Genomic DNA, 24,609 nt, shown 5'->3' on the forward strand with positions numbered 1-24,609 from the left:
CTGTAGCTACTGCAGCTCTGCCACGTCTCTCACAGATTTCTTTTTTTTTAATAATATCATTCTGGCTTATTTTTCCACAATTGTACTTTTAGCTATATAATCCATGCTCCACCAGAATTCCTTTACAGTATAGGACTCCTGAAGTTGTGAGCTCAGTAGGTTTAATTGGGGATGGAATTATTGTTTAATATGATTAAATAATAGCCTTTTTTATAAGACTAATTATATCGTAGCCAGTAGTTGTGCTTGGCTTATTCCCTTATTCATAATAAACCCAAAACAAGAGTATTCTATGACTGTTTGAACCAATCTCACTTCAGTGCAGAGATCTTGGTAATCTGAACAGTGTTTGATATTTCAAGGTCTTGTTCCCCAGTAGGAACAGAAATAAGGATGACTTGAACTGGCTGGACTCTTAGTACACTAGGCAGACATACTAGGCTCAGACTTGGTCTAAAAGTAGCAGCAGCATCAAATAACGTAGATGAAGAGCTGCCATTATGATGATAGATAGCATGAGATTGTTGGACTCAGGAGCTATGATGAGTAGCATTCCAGGGCTGATGTAACAGAAAGAAATGCATCAAGACTACACTCACCATGTAGTGCAACACCTGTGATATTAGCTGCTAGTGTACCTATATGCAGAGCCATAGCTAAGGCAGGGTGAAGGGGAGTGGCTGCTCTATGTGCAGGCAGTTGAGAGAGCTTGAACAGCACCATAGAAGAATGTCTTGTTTTGAGCGTGTATGTATATTAGGAACTTTAGCAAAGAGCAAAATCAGCTCAAGACTGGAGTACATTTTTTTTTTTTTTTTTTTTTTTTAGGACTTCCTACATTTTGTGATTCACATTTTTTGAGGGGTTGCCACTTTGGGGATTTCACAGGGTGCCAACTGACCCATGTTATTAGTCTCAGAATTTAAAACTGGTAGCAAATAACTTACTACTTCTGATTCCATAATTTTGGAGGGTGTTGTGTAATGTGTTACTATTACTGATATTGCTTCCCCAATTGTACATTCCAGGAACATACTTTTAAATATAATCAGATGAGATGTCTTACATACTGCTCAGAGGTCATCTTTAAAGATTTTGTGCAACATTTTTCCATCTTATTTTATGATCTATGTCAATCTCCCTATACATCCCATGAAAGGTGGATTAATTCTGTCCTAACTTCTATTTTAACATAATTTGGTTCTGCCTTCTCATACTCTGTTCCTTCACCACTTCCAGCCACAGCTCTTCGTCACTTTATGCCATCACCTTTGTCGGCTTGATGGCACAAACTCAGATGGGGCAGCACATGGTGTTATCTGTCTAATTTGCCTCTGCTGCTACAAGTAGTATGTTGGTGCACTCATTTTAGATTGGATTTTGTTTTGGCACTGTATGGCTCAAAAACCCAGCAGACTCTTTGCTTGAATAACCAGTCACAACTCTGTGTGCTTTTCCATGTATATGGGTACTCTTTCAATCTCTCTCTGTTGCTGTGAGGTAAGGAGTGCCTGCACTGTAGTCCAAGTAATATTGTTTAGTGCTTGAGCATTCCTTGTTAAAATATAAGCAGCAGAACAAAAAAGTTAGCTTTCAGTAACCACTGACAGAAAAGATACTATATCCACTTAAAAAATTTAGATACAAAAAACTGCTGCATATAGTACAAACTGCTGCAGGTATAGCACTTAGAGAATGGATGCTTCTGACCCCAACATCATGCAATCACATTGGTGGTGAAGTGGAACTTTATTTGCAGAAAGGAGATATCGGCATAGTAAGTCAATATAGGGGAGAAGATATTCTGTGTGAAATTTTGGAAAAGGAGAGAGCAGGACATGGATTCCGAGCTAGCAGTAATACAACTTAGGGTAAACTGCTGTGAATACATTATGGATTGCTGTGATTTGAATAAAGTTGTATCAAGTGAATTCTCTTAGTATTACGTCATCTAAGAGAAGAAAATATAATGAAAATTCCTGAATCTTTTTAGAATATTTCAGGTTTTCTAACTCTCTGACTTTGTCTTGTAAGCAATTTTAACTTTGTAAGTTCTTTCAGGAGGCTTGTTTGAAGGTTACAGAACAGTGATGTATTCAATAATGGGTCAGATCATTGAAGTATAAAATGGTATGATGATTTTCCTGAAGTGACTAGATATACACTTTAGCATTACATGGGCTACAGAATATGCTTTTCTAGCTTTGGCAGATAGAGAATAATCAAAGTTTAGACTATCTGCCATTGTCCTTTGGTCTTTAATGACGGTGTTGCTTTTATGACTTGATTATTTTTTAATCTTTACTTATATCTATTTTCAGTGTCTCATAACCACACATTTACAGACATTAAAGATGAGATTGTTACTACTGCAGTGGCTACGTATTTTTTGTAGACCATGTTGGAGAACTTCATAACCTTGTTGAAGTAATTGCTACTTATCATTAACATATGTGTTTTTTTGACAGCATGGTTTCTAAACTTCTATGAGAGAAAACTAGTCCAAAAACAAAATTGCCGTAGTGCAGACCTCTGTGACACCACTAACTCCCCATCTGGATAGACAGGTAATCTCTCCCCTACCCTGAATTTTGTTACTTAAGTAGTGTGAAAACTATTGCATTATGAATGGATTGTCAATTAATATGTTTCAGTTTACATATTTCATGCAAATGTGGCGATATCATCTCTCCAAGCATAAAATAGAATTGATGCAGTTCAAAGAAGAAGAACAAAAACTTTTTTTTTTTTTTTTTTTTTTTTTTTACAGAGTGTGAGGGAGACTAAAAGAATTTACTTCATACATTGTAACGAAAAGGAAAAAAAAATAGGGGGGCATTATGGTATTATAAAAACCTAATTATGAAAAAGGATCAACCGAGTCTAAGATGTTACATCTTTCAGATAAAAAGATATATCTAAGAAAAAGAGGGTACGTTAGGGTAGAAGGTGGATATTTGTGGAAAATTCAAGAAAGTAGTTTTTACATGGGTGCTATGTGTAGAAAATAGCCTTAGTGATGTTGATCTGGGCTGAAAAACTGGTGTAGAATTTTAAAATATCTTTGGACAGATAGGTAATTCTTGTGAGAAATAGGGAGCAGGACATGTGCCTTATGCTAATGGTAAGGAACTTGGCAGACAAAGCAGATCAAATGATCGTTATGTGTAGACCACACCACCCTTGTCTGCCATCACTGTTTGTGATTTAACCCAAAGCTGAAATGCTTAAAGCATATGACAAAGGACAGCACAGTAATCTGCGGAGTCGGGCCTCACAACACCCGTGGGCTGGCAATAATTACAAACGAACACACACCCTGTTGGGCATTATTGCTTGATTAATAATACTACTTCATTTCCAGTTTCAGAAGTAGGTAACAGTATTCAGAGTATCTATAGTTTCTAATACAGTAAGAGTTGTAGGTAGTCATGAGACTGTAGCCTGTCATTCAAAAAACACAATATTCCAGACTTGTTTTATCAACAAATGTTATTTGTGAAGTGACAGCTATTTCTATAAATGTTCATCACACCTACAGCAGCTGTTTTTAATGGTGTCTAGTGTTTAAGTGACAAATACAATTATTTTCTGTTTCCTTTGTGTACTGGTGGGGATGTCTAGGTGAGTGCCACTGGTTACCACTGTAGACAAAGAAATAGTTTTCAGGAACCAGATGTTTACCTTCCATACGTATCACCCAACCTGCCGGGCCTAAGATCTTATACCATTGTCTTTCAAACTGCAGTTATCACAGCTCTGTTGCTGTGGTACCTTAGCTATATGTTTACTATAAATGAGTAGGATAAACACTTGGTAAGACAATATAGAGGCATGCTGTACTACTGCCCAGTAGCAGACAGTATTCAGTACAGGCATATGAGATAGCCTTTTTGCTGCCGAATAAAGCAACTTTGAATCCATTAGGCAAGCTTTTGATAGAATTGAAAGGACTGCAGGTAAACAAATTCAAATGCAAATGGTGTTATTTCCTATGCTTGCATGCTTATGTAAACTGTTCTCATGTAGCTCCCATTCTGTACCCGTTGGTCTCTCTGTTGTTTTGGTGAGGCTGTCCAATATGCTTGTCACTTCTTAAATCTTCCATATATATATGATTATTCATATCTACAGGATTACAAACGTAACACCTTTTGTGACAATCTAATAAAAATTTTTTTTTAATTATAAATGTGATCTACTTCTGCCATCTGAAACTGGAATACATTATATCCAAACTTAAGGAGAGCAATTAAGTCTTGCTCAATTCTTATTTTTAGCTATAATTTTGATTGTTTTTACACAGAACTGAGGATCTGTTGTACAAATAATCTCCACAAATATAAATATGACTCACACTGTGTTAGTTGTAAGCACTTTTTTTTATGTTATGTTATCAGGCATTTTGAGTAACTGCACGACTTACACAGACAAGTCTTACTGATTGTGTATTGGGCATGTGATGCTTATATGAAACTATAATAATACAAAAAAAATGTTGAAAATGTCATCTTTGCAACCAGTTTATTTCAACTGCAGCACTCTTTGACATCTGCTATCGTGAGTGCCGATTCTACAGTGCTAACACTTTATGTGCATCATGTTATTTATAAAATGTTCTTAGCAATATTAGTAATCAGCATAATGTACATAGCTGCTACAGGTGTGAGGGGTTTGAGTTTGGAACAAGGGCAACATATTTTGACTTCTCCAATAAACATGCTAGCATGTTTTAATACTGCTAGGTTCACTGTTGATAGGTACTATGGTGGAGGGGCAGAGTTGTGTACACTATTTATTTCATGCTCTGCTGTCGTAGATTAGCATTGAAGCAAGTTTCATTTGATTATCATGTAAACAAAGAGATTTGGCTGTGTACTTCTTAGTGGTGAAGGATGGTTGTGTCACCATGTGCTGGGAGAGCTATAGGGACAGGTAGTCATATTGTGTTGCTGTGATCTGTACGACTACCAGTTAGGCTCTGCTGCTCTGTGTTATAATAGGTATCTAGAAAGATTATGCTGTGCATGTTTGGTGATGTTACACAGCAATATTCTGCTGACCGGGCAACAGTTGTTCCCTAACTTCCAGCATATACTAAACAATGTCCTCCACAATTCACATGTGTAAATCATAGATAACAGTGGAGACTTAATTTGCATACCTACTGTATACCTGGAGTCTTCAAGTATGCCTATGTTCGGAAAGGGTCAGGGTGACTTTTCTGAATTATAGTGGACATGCGCAGTTGCATTCATGTTTGTGAATACTGTCTGTTGTTTATTACAGAAAAGTGGGGCATTTAAAATCAGTTCAAGAGGGAACACTCAGAACTGTATGCTGAGCTGGAATTCCTGTAACATTTGATTTTGACAGGCAGGTTTCTGAAGTGCCAGATGTCAAACAGAATAGCTCAGAATTCTGTTTGAAGCTCATTTCTTCCAAGTATGAAAAAAGGCATTTTGAAGTAGCATTGCATGATGCTGAATAAGTAATACATGACAATAATAAAATTAAATCAGATGCTGAGCAATAAAATTCCAAATTTGCTAAAACATGTTAAGAAGAAGCTAATGCTTCAGTGCTCATTTCACAGATCAGTTAGCCACATTGACATAGTTGTTTGCCAAAAATTTGAGTCACCTTCATACACATAACCAAAGCTTTTGTTTTTTGCATAATCATTTGTGGAGGGGATTCTGCTAGGTTAACATCCCAAAAGTATAGGTACACTAATTTAATATTAACCAGGAAGTGTATTGCCTACATCTAACATACGTGGTCCAAAATGTATGCTTTGGTTTCCTGTTCTTTGGCTTTAACATTTGTAAAGGGTGAGAATGAAAGTGGTAGTATTTCATTGGGGGCTTCTGCTCTCTAGTCTAGAGTCCCTGTGTTGCACACTCTCAATTGTTTTAATCTAGAAAAACTTCCTAATAAAGTAATCTCTATGTGGCCAAGTTGTCTAGCAAGTATCACTGAAGAATGCTAGGCCTGGCAGGTAGATACCCATAAGGCCTGTTGGTGGAAGTAGCCCATGCTGCAGGCAAAATATGCTCAGCAACTTGAATTAGCTGATAGAGTGGAATCATGTCAGACTTAATAAATATCAGTCTATAAACATTCCTCCCTGGCAGTAATGAAAATCCTGCCATTTAAACTTATTTTAATATTGTATATTTATATTTCAGGTTAGCTGATTATACATTACTTTTGGTTTTGTTTGACAGAAACTTTTGCAATTGTAGCCTGTCATGGTAGGGACTGTTTCAGCTTCATCAGAGCTAAGCTGATAACATTTGTTTTTCCTACTGGTATAGCACTTTCTCCATATGCAACAGATTATTGGATTCACTGGCCTTCTTGTACTCTGGTAAACAAGTATGTTTTATGAAAATCATTTAAGTCAAACAGAACTACAATAACAGAAGAAGGTCCATCAAATGGAACTCCTCCCTTCTCACATTCACTCACATGTAACTTACAAAAATGTACTCTGTAGATAGCTTAGATAATGGAGCTGGAATTTATGTGATGAGGATGTTCTTGGATCCCAGAAACAGAGGCACCATTTTATCTTCATAAAAGTAAATAATATGACAGCTGAAATATATGGTGCCTTTTTACTCTGCCACTCTTGGGCTGCATTGTGCGATCAGTCCATGAAGAATGCTAATTATTTTCTCAGCTAAACTGCATTCATGCGTATCTCACTTATTGGAATCTCAGTGCTAGTCTCTGGAGTGATGCTCCGTAGTAACCTCTGGAAAAAAAAAGAAGACAACTATCAGGAAAAGTATGACTATAAAAGCATTGAATATGTAATGTATAGTACACTTGTGTAATTGAATATATGAGGTAAAGTGGTTCCATTTGGGGAAATAAACCCTCTTTAAGGTCTGCCACATCATAAAGCAACAAGATCAAAGGTATGCAGTTCTATAACATGGTTAGTCCTTTTGATGATCATATGTCTACTTAAAAATTCAAAAGAAAAATCCAGAATCCTAACAGGATGAAGCTATCACACATCACTGATATCCCTGAATGGTAATAATACAACAAAATTCAAGATTATCATGAATAAAATTGATACCATCACTCACACTCAAGTTCTCCAAACATTTATGTATGTGTTGATGAGCATGGTGGTAAAATGTTATATTATACCCAGAGCTTACACTTTGCAGACACATGCAATGGCTGTTTTACTTATTCTTTTGTTACTGATACTTAATAAATATTGATGAAGCTTGTCAACTTATTCTAATACTCGATGTATTTGCCACCAATAAGTTTGATAATGTTTGGCTGCAAAAAAAGAGGAAGGATGCCTATTCTTAAGCTTTCAATTGCTAGCCATGTGTTTAGCAGCACAGACCTCTGTAGTTTCAAGGAATACAGTAAATGTCCACTTCACAGTTCAATTACAACTCAGTAAAAAGGCAACATGCTATGGAAAGGAAGTAGTTCTGGCTAGAACTTCCCAACCTATTATTACTAAAACAACTTTCACTTGCCCATAAAATCATATTCAACCCAACTAACTTCCCAGCTCTATCAAACCTAGTCCAGCCAAACACAAACTGTAGACTCCTCAGGTCATCCAACAAACTAATGCTAAAAGTAACCCAGTCTCACAACAATCTCGGAGACTCCCTCTACTCTCATAACATAGCAGAAGACTGGAACATCCTTCCTCAACAGATAACTGAAAACCCCAACCTGTCCACATTTCAAACTACCCTGAAAGATTATTTAAATGATAACTGGCTATGCCCTGTATTGCTCCCAACTAATATTCTTCCTATTTTTCCCACTCATCTCACATATGATAGCCCAAATAGTGCTTATCCCACTATCTGCCTTTTCTTTATTAATCTTTGTTCCTTCAGATGACCTAACTTGTAAAACTACATGACCAATTTTGGTCTTTCAGATGTGATTCGCCTTGTAAAGCTACATAACTTAATGTACCTCATATATAGTGTATAAAAAAAAGAAAAGGTATTCCTGTATGCCTGAAACATGCATGTTTATATTGTATTTCTGTAGTTATATGTTGTTATAATATTTTTGTTAAGCTCATTTACATATTGTTAGCAATGTACTACTAAAACTAAGTTTACTGCTTGTACCTTAATAATGTTCTTTTTGTTGTGGAGCTTTTCTCCCTGGGTCTCCACTGAAAAAGTTTTTTTTTTCAACCCAGTCAGACACTACCCGGTTAACAAATGTAAATCAATAAATAAATAAAATAGTTCTCAAGCCAGGCATCAGGTTCTGTCTCAGGTAAAGATGGAAGAACTCACAAATTGGACTGTAGTGTGGGATCATTGATGGTTAATTTCTAAATTTTAACATAATAGAGGAGAAAGATTGCTGTAAATACAAGCTGGGCTTAGAATGCAGCCAGTTATGAGTTCTGAATTGTTGTTTGTATAACAAAAAGATAACTATATGAGGGATAAATTGGAAGCACTAAAACTTCACAATGGTGAAAATAATAATTAGTTGATGACTGTATATGAGAAGTCACTTATGCTTTCACATGACACAGGTAGTTGTGTTAAAGAAGGTTAATCTGACCTGCTGCGACCAATTAATATTGGGCAGTCAAGAGCTATGTGTTTAACTCCTGTACTACTGCAGTCAGTATTTCTGCAACAGAACCCACAGTATGAGGATTAGTTCCAGTACTGCTGCCCATTAAAATGCAGAACAGTTGGCTTTAAGGGTAAAAATGTACACTGTTGCCTTGGGTGTTAGACAAGGTCTACCATACCCAGATAAGCTCAGCTCTGCACAGCTGCACATCAGAGTTATAATCACAGCCTGCCCAGGATTTCAACCACCTCAGACTGAGCCCAGTGTGTTTCAGTGCAATCTTACTAATAGTAATTAAACATTGACCAGAAGTATTCAGTGCGCATGAACGCACATGCGCGCAAACACACACACACACACACACACACACACACACACACATGCATACTATTTTTTCAATATGAACTGTTTAATGAGGACAACGGCATCCCTTTGCAAAGAGAATAGCTTTGCATTTGGTATGCTTTAATATGTTTTCAAATAAAATTATTTTTATAATGTATGAAAAATACCTGTCTGACAGCCCCTTGGCATTTTTTAGTAATTATTTGTTGTTTAAAGTGTTCAGTATTGGTTGTACTTATTATTGTTGATTATGTTGTTTTGTTTCTATGGAACTTTGAATACTTTCTATGCTAAAAAGAAATAAATAAGCGAAATTTTAAATATCCCAATGGTAGTAAATTAACTCTAAGAAGGCATGCTTCTAGTGACAGCCATTACATACCGTAGTATGCAGGTAACATGCATGCACCCTTAAGGTAATAAAACATCATCTACAAGCATGCATGACTTCATAATAAAATTCTGTATTTGAAGTAAATACATTAAAACATTCCTTTCCAAGTAAATATGCAAACAGTAGAAGGCTTGCACAAGAAACTGAATATAAAAGATTCAAAAAGGACACTAACATCTAAACTAGAAATTATTTGCTTCTGGCTGAAAATATACTGCATCCTTACTACTTCTGTTTTTTCAGTCTAAAGTGGACTTTCAGCATCCTTATTGGTAATAACATTTTAACTTTGAATCCAAGGGTATTGCCTAGCAAGCTAAGCAGTAATTCATATAGCTTCTGTACCTCTAAAACCTTTTTTTGAGTTAACACTCACTTCCTTTATTTTGAAGTCCACAAAACATTTTCCTGTGGCTTTTTTGAAATTTAAAAGGTACACTTATGTTTTCACAGTTATTTACTTCTGGTGGGGATAGACTCTACAACCTATTACCCAAATATGATACTGTCGTGTGTCCTAGGCAAATGTTTCAGCAGCTTGAGCAATCATCAAGAAGCAAAACAGAATTCAGTCTCTAAGCTCCAATATTACTTTATGAATTTGCTCTTACATATTAAACTACTGCTAAAAAGGCAAGTACACTGCAGGTTGTTTATACTTTTATATTTTAACTAATTATGTACACAGATTGTTTTGGTCCTTGCAGACATCATCACTACCAGCCCAGCCCCCAATACTCCACACTCACACAAAGTCAGCAATTTACTTTCCTACCCTCGACGTACTCCTGCTGGGATGGTCATTGATCCTAATAGCATCCTGGGGGCTCATTTCATCTGTGCTTCTATCTGGGGGAATTTTTTAGTTTATTCCCTATCCCCTCCTTTTCCTCATCCACTACTCTTAATTACATGTGAGGTCAGTTTCCCTCTTTGGACCATATCCCCCCTTAGGGAACATTTCAGTGAGTGTCCACCCACCTAGGAGGGGCATGCCCATCCCTTCCCCTGCCACTCCAACAGTCACCTGAGCTGCTATCAAATCAAGCCAGCTAGGTTTTCGTCAGTTTGCACACACATTTTTAACAGCTAGTTCATATTTCATGCATTTTCTTTGAAAGAATTACATTTTCCCAAAGTATAACAGTTCATCTCATATATCTTCCTCCTTTCTAGACTCAAATAAGTTCTACTGAGAAGCCCTGAAGAAAGAATGCGTGAAGAAAGCTGTACTTTATGCCAGAATCTGTCATCACTGGCTTGGTTAGCCATGCCCATGTCTTTGTAGAACTGCCTTCCACAGCATAATGGGTCACTGGTCTCCATCCGAGGCTCTATCATTTGAGCAGAAGTGCAACCTTAGAAGAACTTCTGTTCTTTACTTCAAAATTGCCATGCCCCATCTTCCCTGCCTGCACCATCGGGCACCCGAGCCTCTAGTTGAACTTAGGTTGCTAGGGTGGTAGTCAGGGATTTATCCCTCTAACACAACAGTGCAGGCTAGCTTCAGTCTCTTTAATTTATACTCATAAATTGGATTTGAATAATGATTTAAAAAACATGCAACTACTTGCCAGAATTTTTCTGTTTCATTTTTTTGTGCTTGAGAAAGTTAAAAAAGAGCGATTAGAAAGGTGTGAGCTAAAATAGCAATTAATGCTAGGAACTGATAAGCATCCTAGTATTAATGACAAAGTGGCTATGGTTAGAGTTTTTTGCTTTGAAAGCAACAAGATTATAATTTGATATATTTTATGTTTCGTTAGACATATATGCAAAAATGTTTATTATCTCTTACTCATATGTTTTAATAGTTTATGTTGCACATTTATCATTCTATTCTGTTTAATTAGGGATGTGAATTTTTGTGGCATTCCAAGTGCTGTTCATGTACCATTGCATGTGTTGAATTTTCAGATGTGATTGGTTTAATTAATGTATTTAAATGTCTACTTTGATATTTTTCCAGATTCTGAAGAAGTCTACTGTATTAGATGAAAGTACTTATTCTGGTGTAATTAACATTTTTCTGCTTTGTTTCAACAAGCAGTTTTCCAGCGTTCCAGTGTTCTTTTGATACATCTTATTTTGATTCCTGTTTTTGTGGCTAGCATTTTACTTGCTTCTGAGTGTTGATTTGAAAATAGTCAGATGTCCATCAAAAAACTCAAGAGCACACCACTTCTATCATGAGACAGTTTTGACACTTTAGCAGGGAATTTAACCCTGCTACTGCAGCAGTTTAACCAAACACTGACAGCTTCCCATGCAGCTCCAAGTTTGTCTCAAATGAACATTGGGGATTGAGTCATGCTGCTACCTATCAGGTCATAGTATGAAACAGTACCACCTCTCCCGAAGCATTTAGGGATGAACACCATGTAAATGATCCTCCTCCCATCAACAAATAGTTAACTGCATCTGTTCCCTTGTGAAACACTTGTATATCACAAGGTAATTCCATGGCTGACCAGTTAAATAATTTTGAGAAAAAAATCAGTACATTTCATAATAAAATAATACATTGAAAACAGTTACTATAGCAAGATGAGTTATGCTAAAGGCCTACATATACAGAAGTCTAATGGACTTGAGGAAGGTAGTGATTTACATATTATTTAACTGCCTTATTTTATCAGTTTCGCTTTTAACTGATGGAACTACTGATTAAGTACAATAAAAATCAAAGGAAAGTTGGCTGTTGAGATTTCTACCTTCAATAAGTCCAGAAAAAAAGATTTGCTATTTGATTCCAACAAGTTAAAATATCTGAGAATTGTCAAAAGTCAGTAAGAACATCGATTCTGTCAAGGAACTTAAGATTAAAAAATTAGATTGTGACAGAAACAAGTATAAGGTTAAACAATTAGATTGTGACAGAAACAAATATAAGATTGATATAAAGGCTAAGATAGTTGCCTTATGGACACAAGGTGCAAGGTTTGATTCTCACATTGGCTGGGCTTAAAATGGCCTACAAGGGCAGTTAGCCTAGTACTAACCTATGAAGCTATGAACCTATAATAGTAAACAGGCTTATCCATCTCCCAGTGTTTTAAAACATGGGAATACTGTCTAAGACTACAAATGAACTTTATCCTGAATTCAATGGAGGGGTAATAATCATACTATTCCCAGCCTTGACCCTTTAGCTTACCCCTCAGTCTGGCCCTCAGAAAAAATAGAGCAAATTAAGCTTTTTAATTACACCTCACTAGAAAACATTGCTAAATGTTGTTTTAAATTGTTCCCATGTGGCTTGAATTTTCTACCCACTACTAGTTTTGACCTTAGTGGCAGTTTATTAAGGTTGCATTTTTTACACAAGTTAAATATTGGCATACTATATAATCACTGCAATACACAGGAAAGTGCCTTTGCTCTGTAGAAACAGCACATATATTCTACCACTATACCACATCTTAAATAAATGTGTTGGTGTAGTGGAAAATGACATTATACAGCTAGCAAAAAAGGGGCTAGTAAATGTACCTACCTCAATATGTCTTTGGAAGAAAAAAAATGCTAATGTGTGGGTTAGCAAGGGACAGAACCGTAAGACTAATGAACCCAAAAAAGGCGGATTTATAACGCTCATGGACAGCATGGATTATATAGGTAAGATGAACGAATTATTAAATGATCAAGACACACTGTAGCATTTAGTAATTAAATTAATATTGCTCAGTGAAGGATTTCACTTATATTAGATGACTTAGTTCTGTAAAACAGGGTTACTCTGCAAATATATACATTTCTTAAGGTTCCTAAACCAACCATTCCTACAATTTTGGTATTTGAAAGGTACACAAGTTGAAATTAATCCACCCTTGCCCCCAACTTTGGACACAGGTGATTCCATTACCCAACCCTTGGCAATTTATATTGATGCAACTTTTAAACCTTTCCTTAACAGACTTGAACATTTAATAAAATCCTTTTGGTATTTTTTGAGTAACCCCTCTTCTGAATTATACATGGAAAATAAATTGTTTATTACACTGGATGTTGCTGATTTATGTGTATCCCACATCACCTTCGTTTTGAGTGGTTCAGTAAGTTATTGAGTGAATGGGAAGTTTTAACAAATAATGATTTAAATATTTTGGCAGAATTTATGGAATCAGTTTTATACATTAACTAAATATACTTTGAGGGCAAATATTTTGGCCAAATTACTGGTATGGCTATGGGAACATCTTGGACTCTATGCTGCTTCAACTTAATTTTAATTTATTGGGAATGTTTTAATGCACTGAACTCTGATTTAGGGAAAGGTTATGTGTACTGAAGTCTGAATATGCTGATTGTTGGAACATCTACTTCCATTTTTTAGATGGTATTTTTATTTATTGGAATAATACTAAAAAAATCATTGAATTCACTGAATGCTTAAATTTTACTACATATTTTTTTTACATTTCGTGTTTATATAAATTAACTTCTTGGATGTTCTTGCATATAGAGATTGAATTAAAATATATTTTTGGTCAACTTTATATAGAAAGCCAACCTATTCAAACACATATGTATACTTTAATAGTAATTCTTATACCAAAACAAGAGTTTGATGATAAAAAAAAAAAAAAAAAAACATTTTGGTTATGGGAGTGTCTGTTGGCTAGAATGATTTTTGTTAAAACTGTTTTAATTTCTGAACAGCTAAAAATGTCATTGATATGATGATACAGGATATTCTTTAGATTTTATTTACAATATATGTGAGAAATTACACAGAAAAAGATGGGATGTTATATGTTACCTTTGCTGGGAACAAAAAGTATTTCCTTTGGAGCTAACAACGACATGATTGGTTATAACAAAGCAATTAACTTGGAATATAACAACAAGTAGAGAATTTAAGTAAAGTATTGTTAAACGTTGGGTAATTTTTCAACATGACCCTGAAATGGTAGAAATTTATGGTAATAATTGAAAATGTGTTTATAAAGGAGTAAATAATTTAAGGAACATTTTTGAATGAAGTCAAAATAGAGAACCCTATCATGAGGATATTAATGATTCAAAGAAATACGGTAGCGGTGGTCAATGGATATTCATCTTATCCAAACCAGCTATAAATATTGGGACCTATGGGACTTTAAAGGTTACAGGGTATTGTAACTGTGGCACTCGACCACGGGGAGGACATGCAGATTCCACACAGAAGGCAGTCCAGCCGAGAATCGAACAGGAGAACCTCTTGCTGTGAGGCAACAACACTACCGCTGCACCACCTCTTAAGAATTTATAATGTGTACTGCTACGTTGGTAACAGCTAATATATGCAATACCTAAATAAGTTCCTCACCACAGAGTTACAGATTATAAGAGTTATCCCCATCTTCCCAGGATTTCACCACCTCGGACTGATCCCACTGCCATTAAGTACAACCTTGCCAACTTTATAATTAAAACTTGGCCAGAATTATTTTGCACGCACGCACACACACAAAATATTTTTCACTATTAGAGGGGTAAATGATGACTCTCCAGTATCAACTCGCTTCTTCAAAATCTAAAAAACGCAAACTGCCACCAGTTAGTCAAAATGAACAAAACAAGATCACTCTTAAAATAAGTCTACAGTTATATATTTAAGTTATACCATCCTTCCAAGGATGGATACCGCATAGACTGGTACATAAGTAAAATACATAAAACCTTAAGCTACTAATTACAGCATTAGTTAGAAGAATTTGAAGTTGAATAGTGAAATTATTAGTTGAAATAAATAAATTAAAGCATTTTCATTCCACATAAGTATGAAAAATAGTAAATTGCTTGCAGAAAATTATACTAATGTAGTTAACTGTATACTAAAAAGACATTTGAAGTAAGATGGAAACATTGTTATTTTTTTACAGGAAGGAATTATAAAGACATTGTCAAAGTATGTGGAGCCGGAAGCACAAACATTGAACTAATATTAATCAATCACTGAACTCCTGATAAATCATCAGGGAATTTGGGCAATAAATGCATCACTGAAAATGACTATTATGCTGGGTCTTGTATCTTCCATATGGAAAACTTTGCCTCCCCTCTCCTTATCTACATTAAAAAAAATGGAGGAGCATATAAATAAGCTGTATGCTGAACAAATTCACTGTTGGCTGATCATGTACTCGACTGTTCAAATCAGACACAGGGTAATACCATAAAGACATTTAAAATTTAGGACATGAAATTATCGTTGGGGTACTTGAAGACTGAATGAGGTGTACTACAGAACTTAAGGTGAAACACTTGATGGTGAATGAAATGGAGACGTGCGTAATCAGTACAGCTAATGACATAAATGAGGGAGCAGCTGATAATCTGTCAGTTAATGAGGGAGCAGCTGATAATCTGTCAGTTGCTTTAGCTTATAAACATACACAATTGGTGAGATTAATCCTTGCAATCACAGATAGTGACCTCAAATAATCACGGTAATAAAATATTTGTAGTTCACTCAAATCATGTCAAATAACACATCCTGCATAGCTGAAAAAGGGCTAAACATAGCACAACAAAAAATAAATGAGATGCTACAGAGCAAAACTAGAACAAATAAAAAACCTGCAGGAAATTCTGTAATGGGGATGCAAAGATGCCTAAAACTGTAATTCTCTTCACATCTGTTTTTTTTTATCAATTTGTTTTCCAGCATCCATTTGCATCTTCAACATCTGGCCTATAGCAGTACCGATTGAGTTTTAAGGGGTGAGAATCACTGACATCATTCAAATAAACCAGAACTCAGTGAAATTGGCAAAATCAAATATTTCCAAAGCTGACATACATGAATTATTGCATTATTTTTGCAGGTGGAAGTCTCCTTGCACCCCCCCCCCCCATACTTTAATTTTCTAATTCCAGCCTCAGAGAAAACAGGAATAAATTACTTCAAACACATTTTGAATTTATATCTGCTAATATGTCAATTCAAATATCTGCAGTTTCCCAAATTGTATATGGCATATGAAAATAACAGGAAATTTTCAAACAGTCTAACAACAACTTCCACTGGCATCACCACCGGCATTGATTTCTGGTTGTTGCTCTTACCTTGGTGTTCCAATTCCACTTATCTGCCATTCCCTCACCTTTTCTATCGTGATGATGTGGAAAATTTGTGGGCCATCAAATATTTGTCTGTTTATTTTAACTGTGGAGCTTTTCTCCCCGGGCCTCTGCTGAAAATGGACCTACGTCCAGTCGGACACTCCCGGTCAACAAATATAAATAAATAAATAAATAATAAAAAATAAAAGATGCTCACATCCTGCTTTGCCAGTACAATAAATGCCCATCCATTACTACCTTAATGCAACAGTACAAATCACACAGACACTTGCTATCTCAAGAAAAAGCACTGGGCTCTGTTCTTAAAATGCACTTGACAAATCCCTGTACCTCCCATGCTATATCACTACTATGGCTGTAAAACTTAGACTAATCCAATCAACAGCAGACTATGTAAATGTCTCCCACCAGCTGACTGAAATATACAATCTAAGCATTTTCCTACCTCTCATAAAGAAAGCCAGTCTCACCTCCTGCACTATTCAATATGGCTTCCAATTCATGAATTTGTACATACTCATGAAAATTTCTTTCTGGTTGTTCCACAAAATGTTTGTTAAAACCGTACTTGCATATGTTTGTTTGTGGAAATTGCATCTGCATATCTCTTAAGTATGTTTATGAAAATTGCATCTGAATACAGTAGCGTAGCAAGGGTGGTACAAAGGGGGCAACTACTCCCGCAGGAAAGTGATAGGGGTCATAATCAAGAAGTGCAGAACAGTATTTCCTTTGTTATTTTTTACTGAACTGACTTTTTTGCTCTTCGTTTGAAGAGCTGAGGGGGCATGTGTCTGCTGTAAAAAGCCGATTGCAATCAGCTTGGTATAAGCCAAAGTTCTGTTTTTTTTTCTGCTCTTCGTGGAAGAGCTATGGGGGGGGGGGGCTTGGATCAGCTGTAGGAATCCATTTTGTTGAATAGCTGAAGGGACGGGGCACTAGATCTGGAACGGGGAGAGGATACTAGATGAACCAGCTACAGCTGTTCCTGCATATCTCATAATGCATGACATCCTGCATTCACTTGTACACAGTAACAACGTCTATGATAGTGTTTTCTATGGCTGCTTATTAATATTAAGATACTTATCTGTAAAACTACTACTCTCTTAAAAATGTGTCCATACATACAAATATAGTTTTTCCTCCCTGGGCCTCTGCTGAACAGAGGCCTTCTATGGCACAGTCAGATCATCCCAATCAACAAATGTAAATACGTAATAAATAATAAATGAACATTCTACAATCATTATTCCCACATTAGTTTTATATACCTTTATCAGTTTTAATAATTAAAACTAGAGGGAAAGTAGACAAAAATGTGGGAAAAGAGAAGCAAAAATAAAAATATGAGACAAGGATATATATATATATATATATATATATATATATATATATATATATATATATATATATATATATATATACACACACACACACACACACACACACACACACACACACACACACACACACTCACTCTGAGAAGAAATAAATAAATAAATAAAGGAGATACAATAGCAGTGGACAGAATAGTATTAATCAGTCTTAAGGAATTAACTCAAGTTATAATCTGAAATTGGAAATAAGTAAATGTATTTTTAAGCAGTGATGGTACAGCGGTAGCGTTGTTGCCTCACAGCAAGAGGTTCTTCTGTTCAATTCTCGGCTGGAGTGCTTTCTGTGTGGAGTCTGCATGTCCTCCCCATGGTCAAGTGGCCTCCAAAAGACATGCGTGAATGGGCATGCCTTCGCTGAAGGTTGGGCGTCAGGCTGGCAACTCGGCACCATAAAAAAAAATTGACTGCCAATCATTAGCGGACCGGAGTTCCGCTGTGGGGACCCCTAACCGGGAAAAACCGAAAAGACAAACATAAATGTCATCATTTCTTTAAAGGAAATGGCAAAAGAAGATGGACTTTTCAATTCATGTTATTAGCCTTTGTAATAATATTGTCAGCAAGAGCCTCTTGCTGCTCACGCAGACCCAAGCCCCATAAATAATATATATAGAACATTCATAGTGGATCTAGTTTCAGGTCAAGGGGCAAAAGATGTTAAATAACTTTTTGAACAATTTCCTCTCTATATATCAACTACACAGTGCATGAACAACTGAATAACTCATCAACGCTCAATAGACAGTGGCAACAAAATAATGGCAAATCGCCATTAAATAAAGGTTTTGGGGGATCACAAGCCTCACTGAGAATTTGTAATAGAATTATTGCTTAAATGAAGCATACCTTCTACAGTGTCTTATAACTGACTTATGTAATGTATCTAAATCAAAAGAGCATAACATGTTCCTTTCCTGTTTGCTCTTCTAAGGGCAATCAGTTAAAGGAGCTTTTACTAATAATTTCTTGTTGATTGATGACAAATGTTTCTCCGTTCCAAGACCAACCTCTTGTATAACCCCTTTTGTAAAAGTCACCCAAATTCATTAATGAAACTCTTTATAGACAGACTTTATATGTTTGCCTTAGAATTATTTTGATTTAAATATATTACTGATATATTTTTTTAAAGTTTGCTGTCATCAGGTGTCTGTTAGGATAAAATCCAGACTGATACATAAAGATAAGACCTTGTTATCGAAGAATGGTGGCAACCAGTCAAGCTTGCTACATCATTTAAGATGCTACTTACATGGAATCATTTTATAATCTTCACCATTGACAGAGTTGCTTTTTTAGAATATTTATTTATTTGCAGGGAGGGAATCCTTCAATGGGCTGTCACCTCAGCTACTAATACTTTTGTCTCTTGAATCCAATGAGTGGATTCAATGTGAAATAAAATAAATAATGAATCCAAATGTCTCTTGAATCCAATGAGTGGATTCAATGTGAAATAAAATAAATAATGAATCCAAATGAAATGGAAAATTATTTGAGCTGAAATGTATAAATATGGGATTGGAGATGAGGTCTCCCAAATTATTTGACTGAATGGTAACTTGCCATATTATGTGAGAAAAGCCCTGTGCCCCAAAATCTATTGAATATTCTTTTCTTGCTATTAGCCTGCATAACATAGAGGGAGGGGCTAGCTACTTTAAAGGAAAATTCATAAGCAAAAGTATGCATGTTTTGATAAGGCAGGCTATACCTAGCAATGATGCATATGGTAATGATAACTATTGTATTCATTCATTTATTCATTTTTCTGCTTTCCTGTTCAGGGTCTTGGGAAAGCTGGAGTCTATCTTGACACTCATTGGATTCAAGAGACAAAAGTATTAGTAGCTGAGGTGACAGCCCATTGAAGGATTCCCTCACAGACATACTGTAACTCACATAAGGCATGTGCACCCCCCTCCCACACACACACACACACACACACACACACAGAAACCTCTTATGCATCTTACCACATAACAGCTTCCCATCAAATTCTCATTTTACTTCCAGCATCAACAAATCATCCTTTGCAACAAACCACTCCACTTCTTCCTAATCATTTGGTACAATTATCCTTCCCTTCTGCAGAACCATGGATGAAAATACTGTCTCTTGAAGGTTCCCTTAGTTATATAACCCATCAAATGTAAACTCTGATATCGCCAAAACGTGCTACCCATAGGGGGAAACCACTTTATAATGAGCAGATTAAATATCTGGGAAAGAAAACATGTGGACCAAATTTTTAATAGACATCCAATCGTTATCTGATGGTAGTAACCCACTTGTGTATCATCATTGCCATGCAAGCAGGGTATTGATTTCTTAGTTATACATTGATACTGCAGAAACTGGAATTGTGTATTTTTAATACCTTTATTAAATTAACTGAGCGTCTTCTGTGTGGCGACATACATGAATGGGCTTTCCTTTGTTGAAGGTTGTGCGTCAGGCCCGGCAAGTCGGCACGTAAAAATCTACTGCCATCATTAGCGGACCGGATTTCCGCTGTGGTGACCCCTAACAGGGAAAAGCCGAAAGACACAACAACAACAACAACAACATTAAATTATCACTTAAGACATAGGCAAACATGTAACTATTTGTTTTATTTTATATTACTGTATATGTTATACATGACATATGTTCTTTTTTATAACTATCATCAGCCCAATAGTACATAAATTGCTCTACTCCTGCCTTACCCTAAATCTAACTCCTCCACCTGAATATGTATTGTTCTCACAATTTGCATTTATTTCAATGTAATTTGCTCCTTCCATTTAGTAGAGATCCCACTACCAGTCCTTTTATCTGTGTAACAATATTCAGTACTTCGAATACAGTTGGTTTAGTCTTTGACTTCCATTTTCTAGTATTTGCTTTTTTTGGCAGCCAACAGACTTAAAGTTAACAAGGTCCAGACAATTCAGATTTAGTGTTCTGGCTCAATATAATAATTTCTTTAGTTACACCAATTTGCTTACCCGATATCTGGGACAGAGTACCCTGTAGGGCATTTTTAAATTCTACCAAGTCACTACACTTCCAAAAAATATGCTTTTAGTTATCTCTTTCTTCCCCATCACACCAACATTTGACATCTATCTGATGAAAAATTCTTTGAAGTCTATTGGGGTATAAAAAATAATATGCAAACAAAACACTTCTAAGCAAAACAAAAAAACACAAAAAGCCAAATGCAGTGCTGCTATCAGTTGAGGCAGGAGACTCACGTGAACATAAAATAAGAGCAATCCAAATACCGAGTGTGTAACCCTCCAATGGCAATAAAACGAAAAGCAGAGATTCAGAGGAACTTCAAGTAAAATGTCTTCATAAAAAATAGTAAAGTTTATTCCAAAGAGTAAGCGCTTTCGCCAAAGGCTTCTTCAGACTCTTAAAACAGTGGATAAAACTGTGTGAATCATTTTTAAAACATCCTTATGCTTTCTATTGGACAATACAAATTAATTCGTCACATGTTAACTTGTCTTAAAAACACAGAAACTCAAAAATATTAGCATCGTTAAATGCATCATTAAATGCAACATTATTAAGAAAGAATGCTTCCATCAAAATACACATTCAATAAACAGAATGCCCCTGCAAGTAGATAAAAAATACATACAACCTGATACATTCTAAAATATATGCAGCATTATGCTTGATCATATACCATTGCTACATTCATTAAAAAGTTGTTACTACATTGATTAAAAACCTAACATTCTATCTCCTCTTGGTATAATAAACATTAAAATCCACGGATAAACCGCGTACAATATCGCGTTTCATTCTGTAGCATATATACTAAGATATATAAAAAGGTATCTCCAATGCAACTTAACATATATAAAGTAAACAACCTGATATAGTGAAAACGCTATACAAGAAGTGTATGCGTACCTTTCCATCAATGTAACATAGCGAGTATAATATACTTCGTAACATCCCTCATCAAGGAGTCAGACCTCATCTTATTTGTGAAAGTCAGATGTCCAAGATTAAAAAATAAAAAATACACAAATAGGAACCTCTTAGATCGCAAACAAAACAAACTGTTTGCAAGTTGTAAGAGCCGCAGTGTGCAGGAACTATGTGTACCATTAGGTACAACCTAACTTCTTATATTAGTAACTCAACGTACGGTGAGCACGTTTTAAGCATCTATTTAACTAACAACAGAAACAGTGTTTAAATTTCTAAGAAATGAAAGTGAACCTATACTCATGTTGGATCAAGCATCAAGTACACATATATATACGCCCGATTATGCCCTACAAGCAAAGAGCGATCACAAACTGTGACAAATTAAAACATGTACATACTTGTAAATACAGTTATTAATGTGTTCACAAAGCATAGCAGAAAAGGCATAAATATGCAAGATAAAAACAGATAAATATGGAATGTTGGCGAACCCATAAAAATTCACACGATAATAAAACATAAAAATAGCACGAAGAAAACACACATATATATATAATGATACCTAAGTGTAAAGCTCCAGATATGATAGGGGCCCTAACTAGTAGAACAAGTAACTAACTCTGTATAAATAGTGGGGAAACATACTAGTGTGTGTGGCATGGGCTCTGATGTAAAGCTAAACATGAAAACCGAACATTTCCAAAGGTCCATCAGTTCCTGGGAATTGAAACTAAGAACATATCTACTTGTGGCTATATGGCTCAAAACACTAATGCTATAAAAATAGTTATATTCAGTCTGCAAAGGCTGACCCTTACTATGGTATACTATAAGAGTGACATCTTAACATAAATTTAAAATTTCCTTACTACACTGTTTTGTTAAAAGTAGGTTAAGTCATCTTCGTAGTCTTCTACTTCTTAAAAATGGTTTAAGTTGCACTTTATCATTAAGCCCTGGTGACCTATCAGACCTTAGTCTTATAATCCACCGTGTCTCTTGTTCTAAGGTTTTGTTGATTAGATCGCCACCTCTAAAACCTACACTAACTTGTTCAATAACACAAAATTTAAAGTTATGATTGGTGCCTGCTGCTGTGTTGTGTCTAGCTAGGGCATTTGTCTCAGTGCCTACCCTGATGTGGTAAATATGTTCCCTAACTCTTTCCTTAAATGATCTGTTGGTTTTGCCAATATAATAACTTTTGCAGGTTGTACAGGTGGCCATGTATACCACATTCTTACTTTCACAGTTCGTGTTAGTTCTGAAGTTATAGGTGCGTCTCGTAACAGGATGCTCAAAAGTGGTTTCTTTATTAATGTGGATGCATTGTTTACAATGACCACAGGGTAATGTGTTTCTATCATTTACTGATCTACTTTTCCCCAGATGTTTTGGTCTGCATAAAATGTTTCTTAAATTCTGATGATTCTTGTAGGTTATACGTGGTGCTGGTCCTACTACCTCACTAACATCCCTATCTGATTTCAGTATTCCCCAGTGTCTATCCAGGGTTTTTCTCACCTCCAAGTTCATTTTACTGAAAGTGAGATTGGTTCTAATTTCAGTTTTTAAAGGTTTCGGACTCTTCATATTACCTTCATGTGCCATAAAATAAGGTTTAGCAGAACTCGTTCTTAAACACTCCACAGTTTTGACCATTTCTAATATTTCCTTTTCTTTATAGCCTCTTTCTAGAAATCTATCCTTCATGTCCTCTATTCCTTTATCATAGAACTCTTGTTGTGGGTTCAACCTTGATACTCTCATGAATTGTCCTTTAAGGACATTATGAAACACATGTGCAGGATGCATGCTATTTCTGTGTAATATGTTGTTCCTTTGGCAAGCTTTCCTATGAATAGTTGTATTAATAAGGCCATTGGACATCCTAAATACTTCCACATCCAAAAAAGGTATAGTTTCATCTGAAAAATTCTTAGTGAATTTTAAAAAATCCGTGGTGTTATCCAAATAAGAAACGAAATTCTTTAAAGAGGATTCATCACCCAACCATATAAGGAAGAGGTCATCTACAAAGCGGCAATACATACCAACAAATTCATTGAAAAGTGGATGGTCAAGTAGGTGAACATCTTCCCACCTGGCCATCACCAGGTTGGCGTAACTATTAGCACAAGATGTGCCCATAGCTACGCCATCCTTCTGTAAAAATATGGTTTCTTGAAAAGCAAAAGCGTTGTTAGTCAAAACAGTCTCAAGTAACAGAGCTATAAGATCAACTTTTTTATCCGAAAAGTCGGAATGTATCTTCAAATATTCTGTTAACATTCTTATTCCTGTATCATTAGGAATTACTGTGAATAAACTGACTACGTCTAGTGTCACAAAGAAGAAATGTTGCTGTTCACCTAAAGGTCGAGTTTGAGAGTATAAATCTAAGAGAAACTGTTTGCTATCTTTCAAAATATTCTTGTTGTCATTGACTAAAGGTCTTAATACACTTTCCAAGTAAATGGATAAAGGTTCAGTGACCCAGCCTTGCCCTGCAACTATGGGTCTAAAACAAAACAGTGTAGTAAGGAAAGTTTAAATTTATGTTTTGATGTCACTCTTATATTATACCTGTGTTAGGGTCAGCCTTTGCAGACTGAACATAACTATTTTTATAGCATTAGTGTTTTGAGACATATAGTCACAAGTAGATATATTCCTAGTTTAATTCCCAGGAACTGGTGGACCTTGGAATTGTTCGGTATTCTTGTTTCAGCTTTACATCAGAGCCCATGCCACACATACTAGTATGTTTCCCCACTATATATACAGAGTTAGTTGCTTGTTTTACTAGTTAGGGCCCCTATCATCTCTGGAGTTTTACACTTAGGAATCATT

The 24,609-nt window shown here is 35.7% G+C and overlaps 1 protein-coding gene across 1 annotated transcript in view; it reads right to left on the bottom strand.

Moving 5' to 3' along the window:
- Nucleotides 1–831: 831 nt before the first annotated feature.
- SLC6A4 (solute carrier family 6 member 4) overlaps nt 832–24,609 on the bottom strand; it is a 726,628-nt gene continuing 702,850 nt past the window's right edge. Inside the window, exon 14 of the mRNA XM_044054475.1 lies at nt 832–6,763. Coding sequence (XP_043910410.1) covers nt 6,689–6,763 — 75 coding nt within the window. The 3' untranslated portion in view covers nt 832–6,688. The remainder of the gene's footprint in view (nt 6,764–24,609) is intronic.

Source organism: Protopterus annectens, chromosome 13.part0, assembly GCF_019279795.1.
Source record: "Protopterus annectens isolate FY-2018-M chromosome 13.part0, PAN1.0, whole genome shotgun sequence".
NCBI classification, from domain to species: Eukaryota; Metazoa; Chordata; order Ceratodontiformes; family Protopteridae; genus Protopterus; species Protopterus annectens.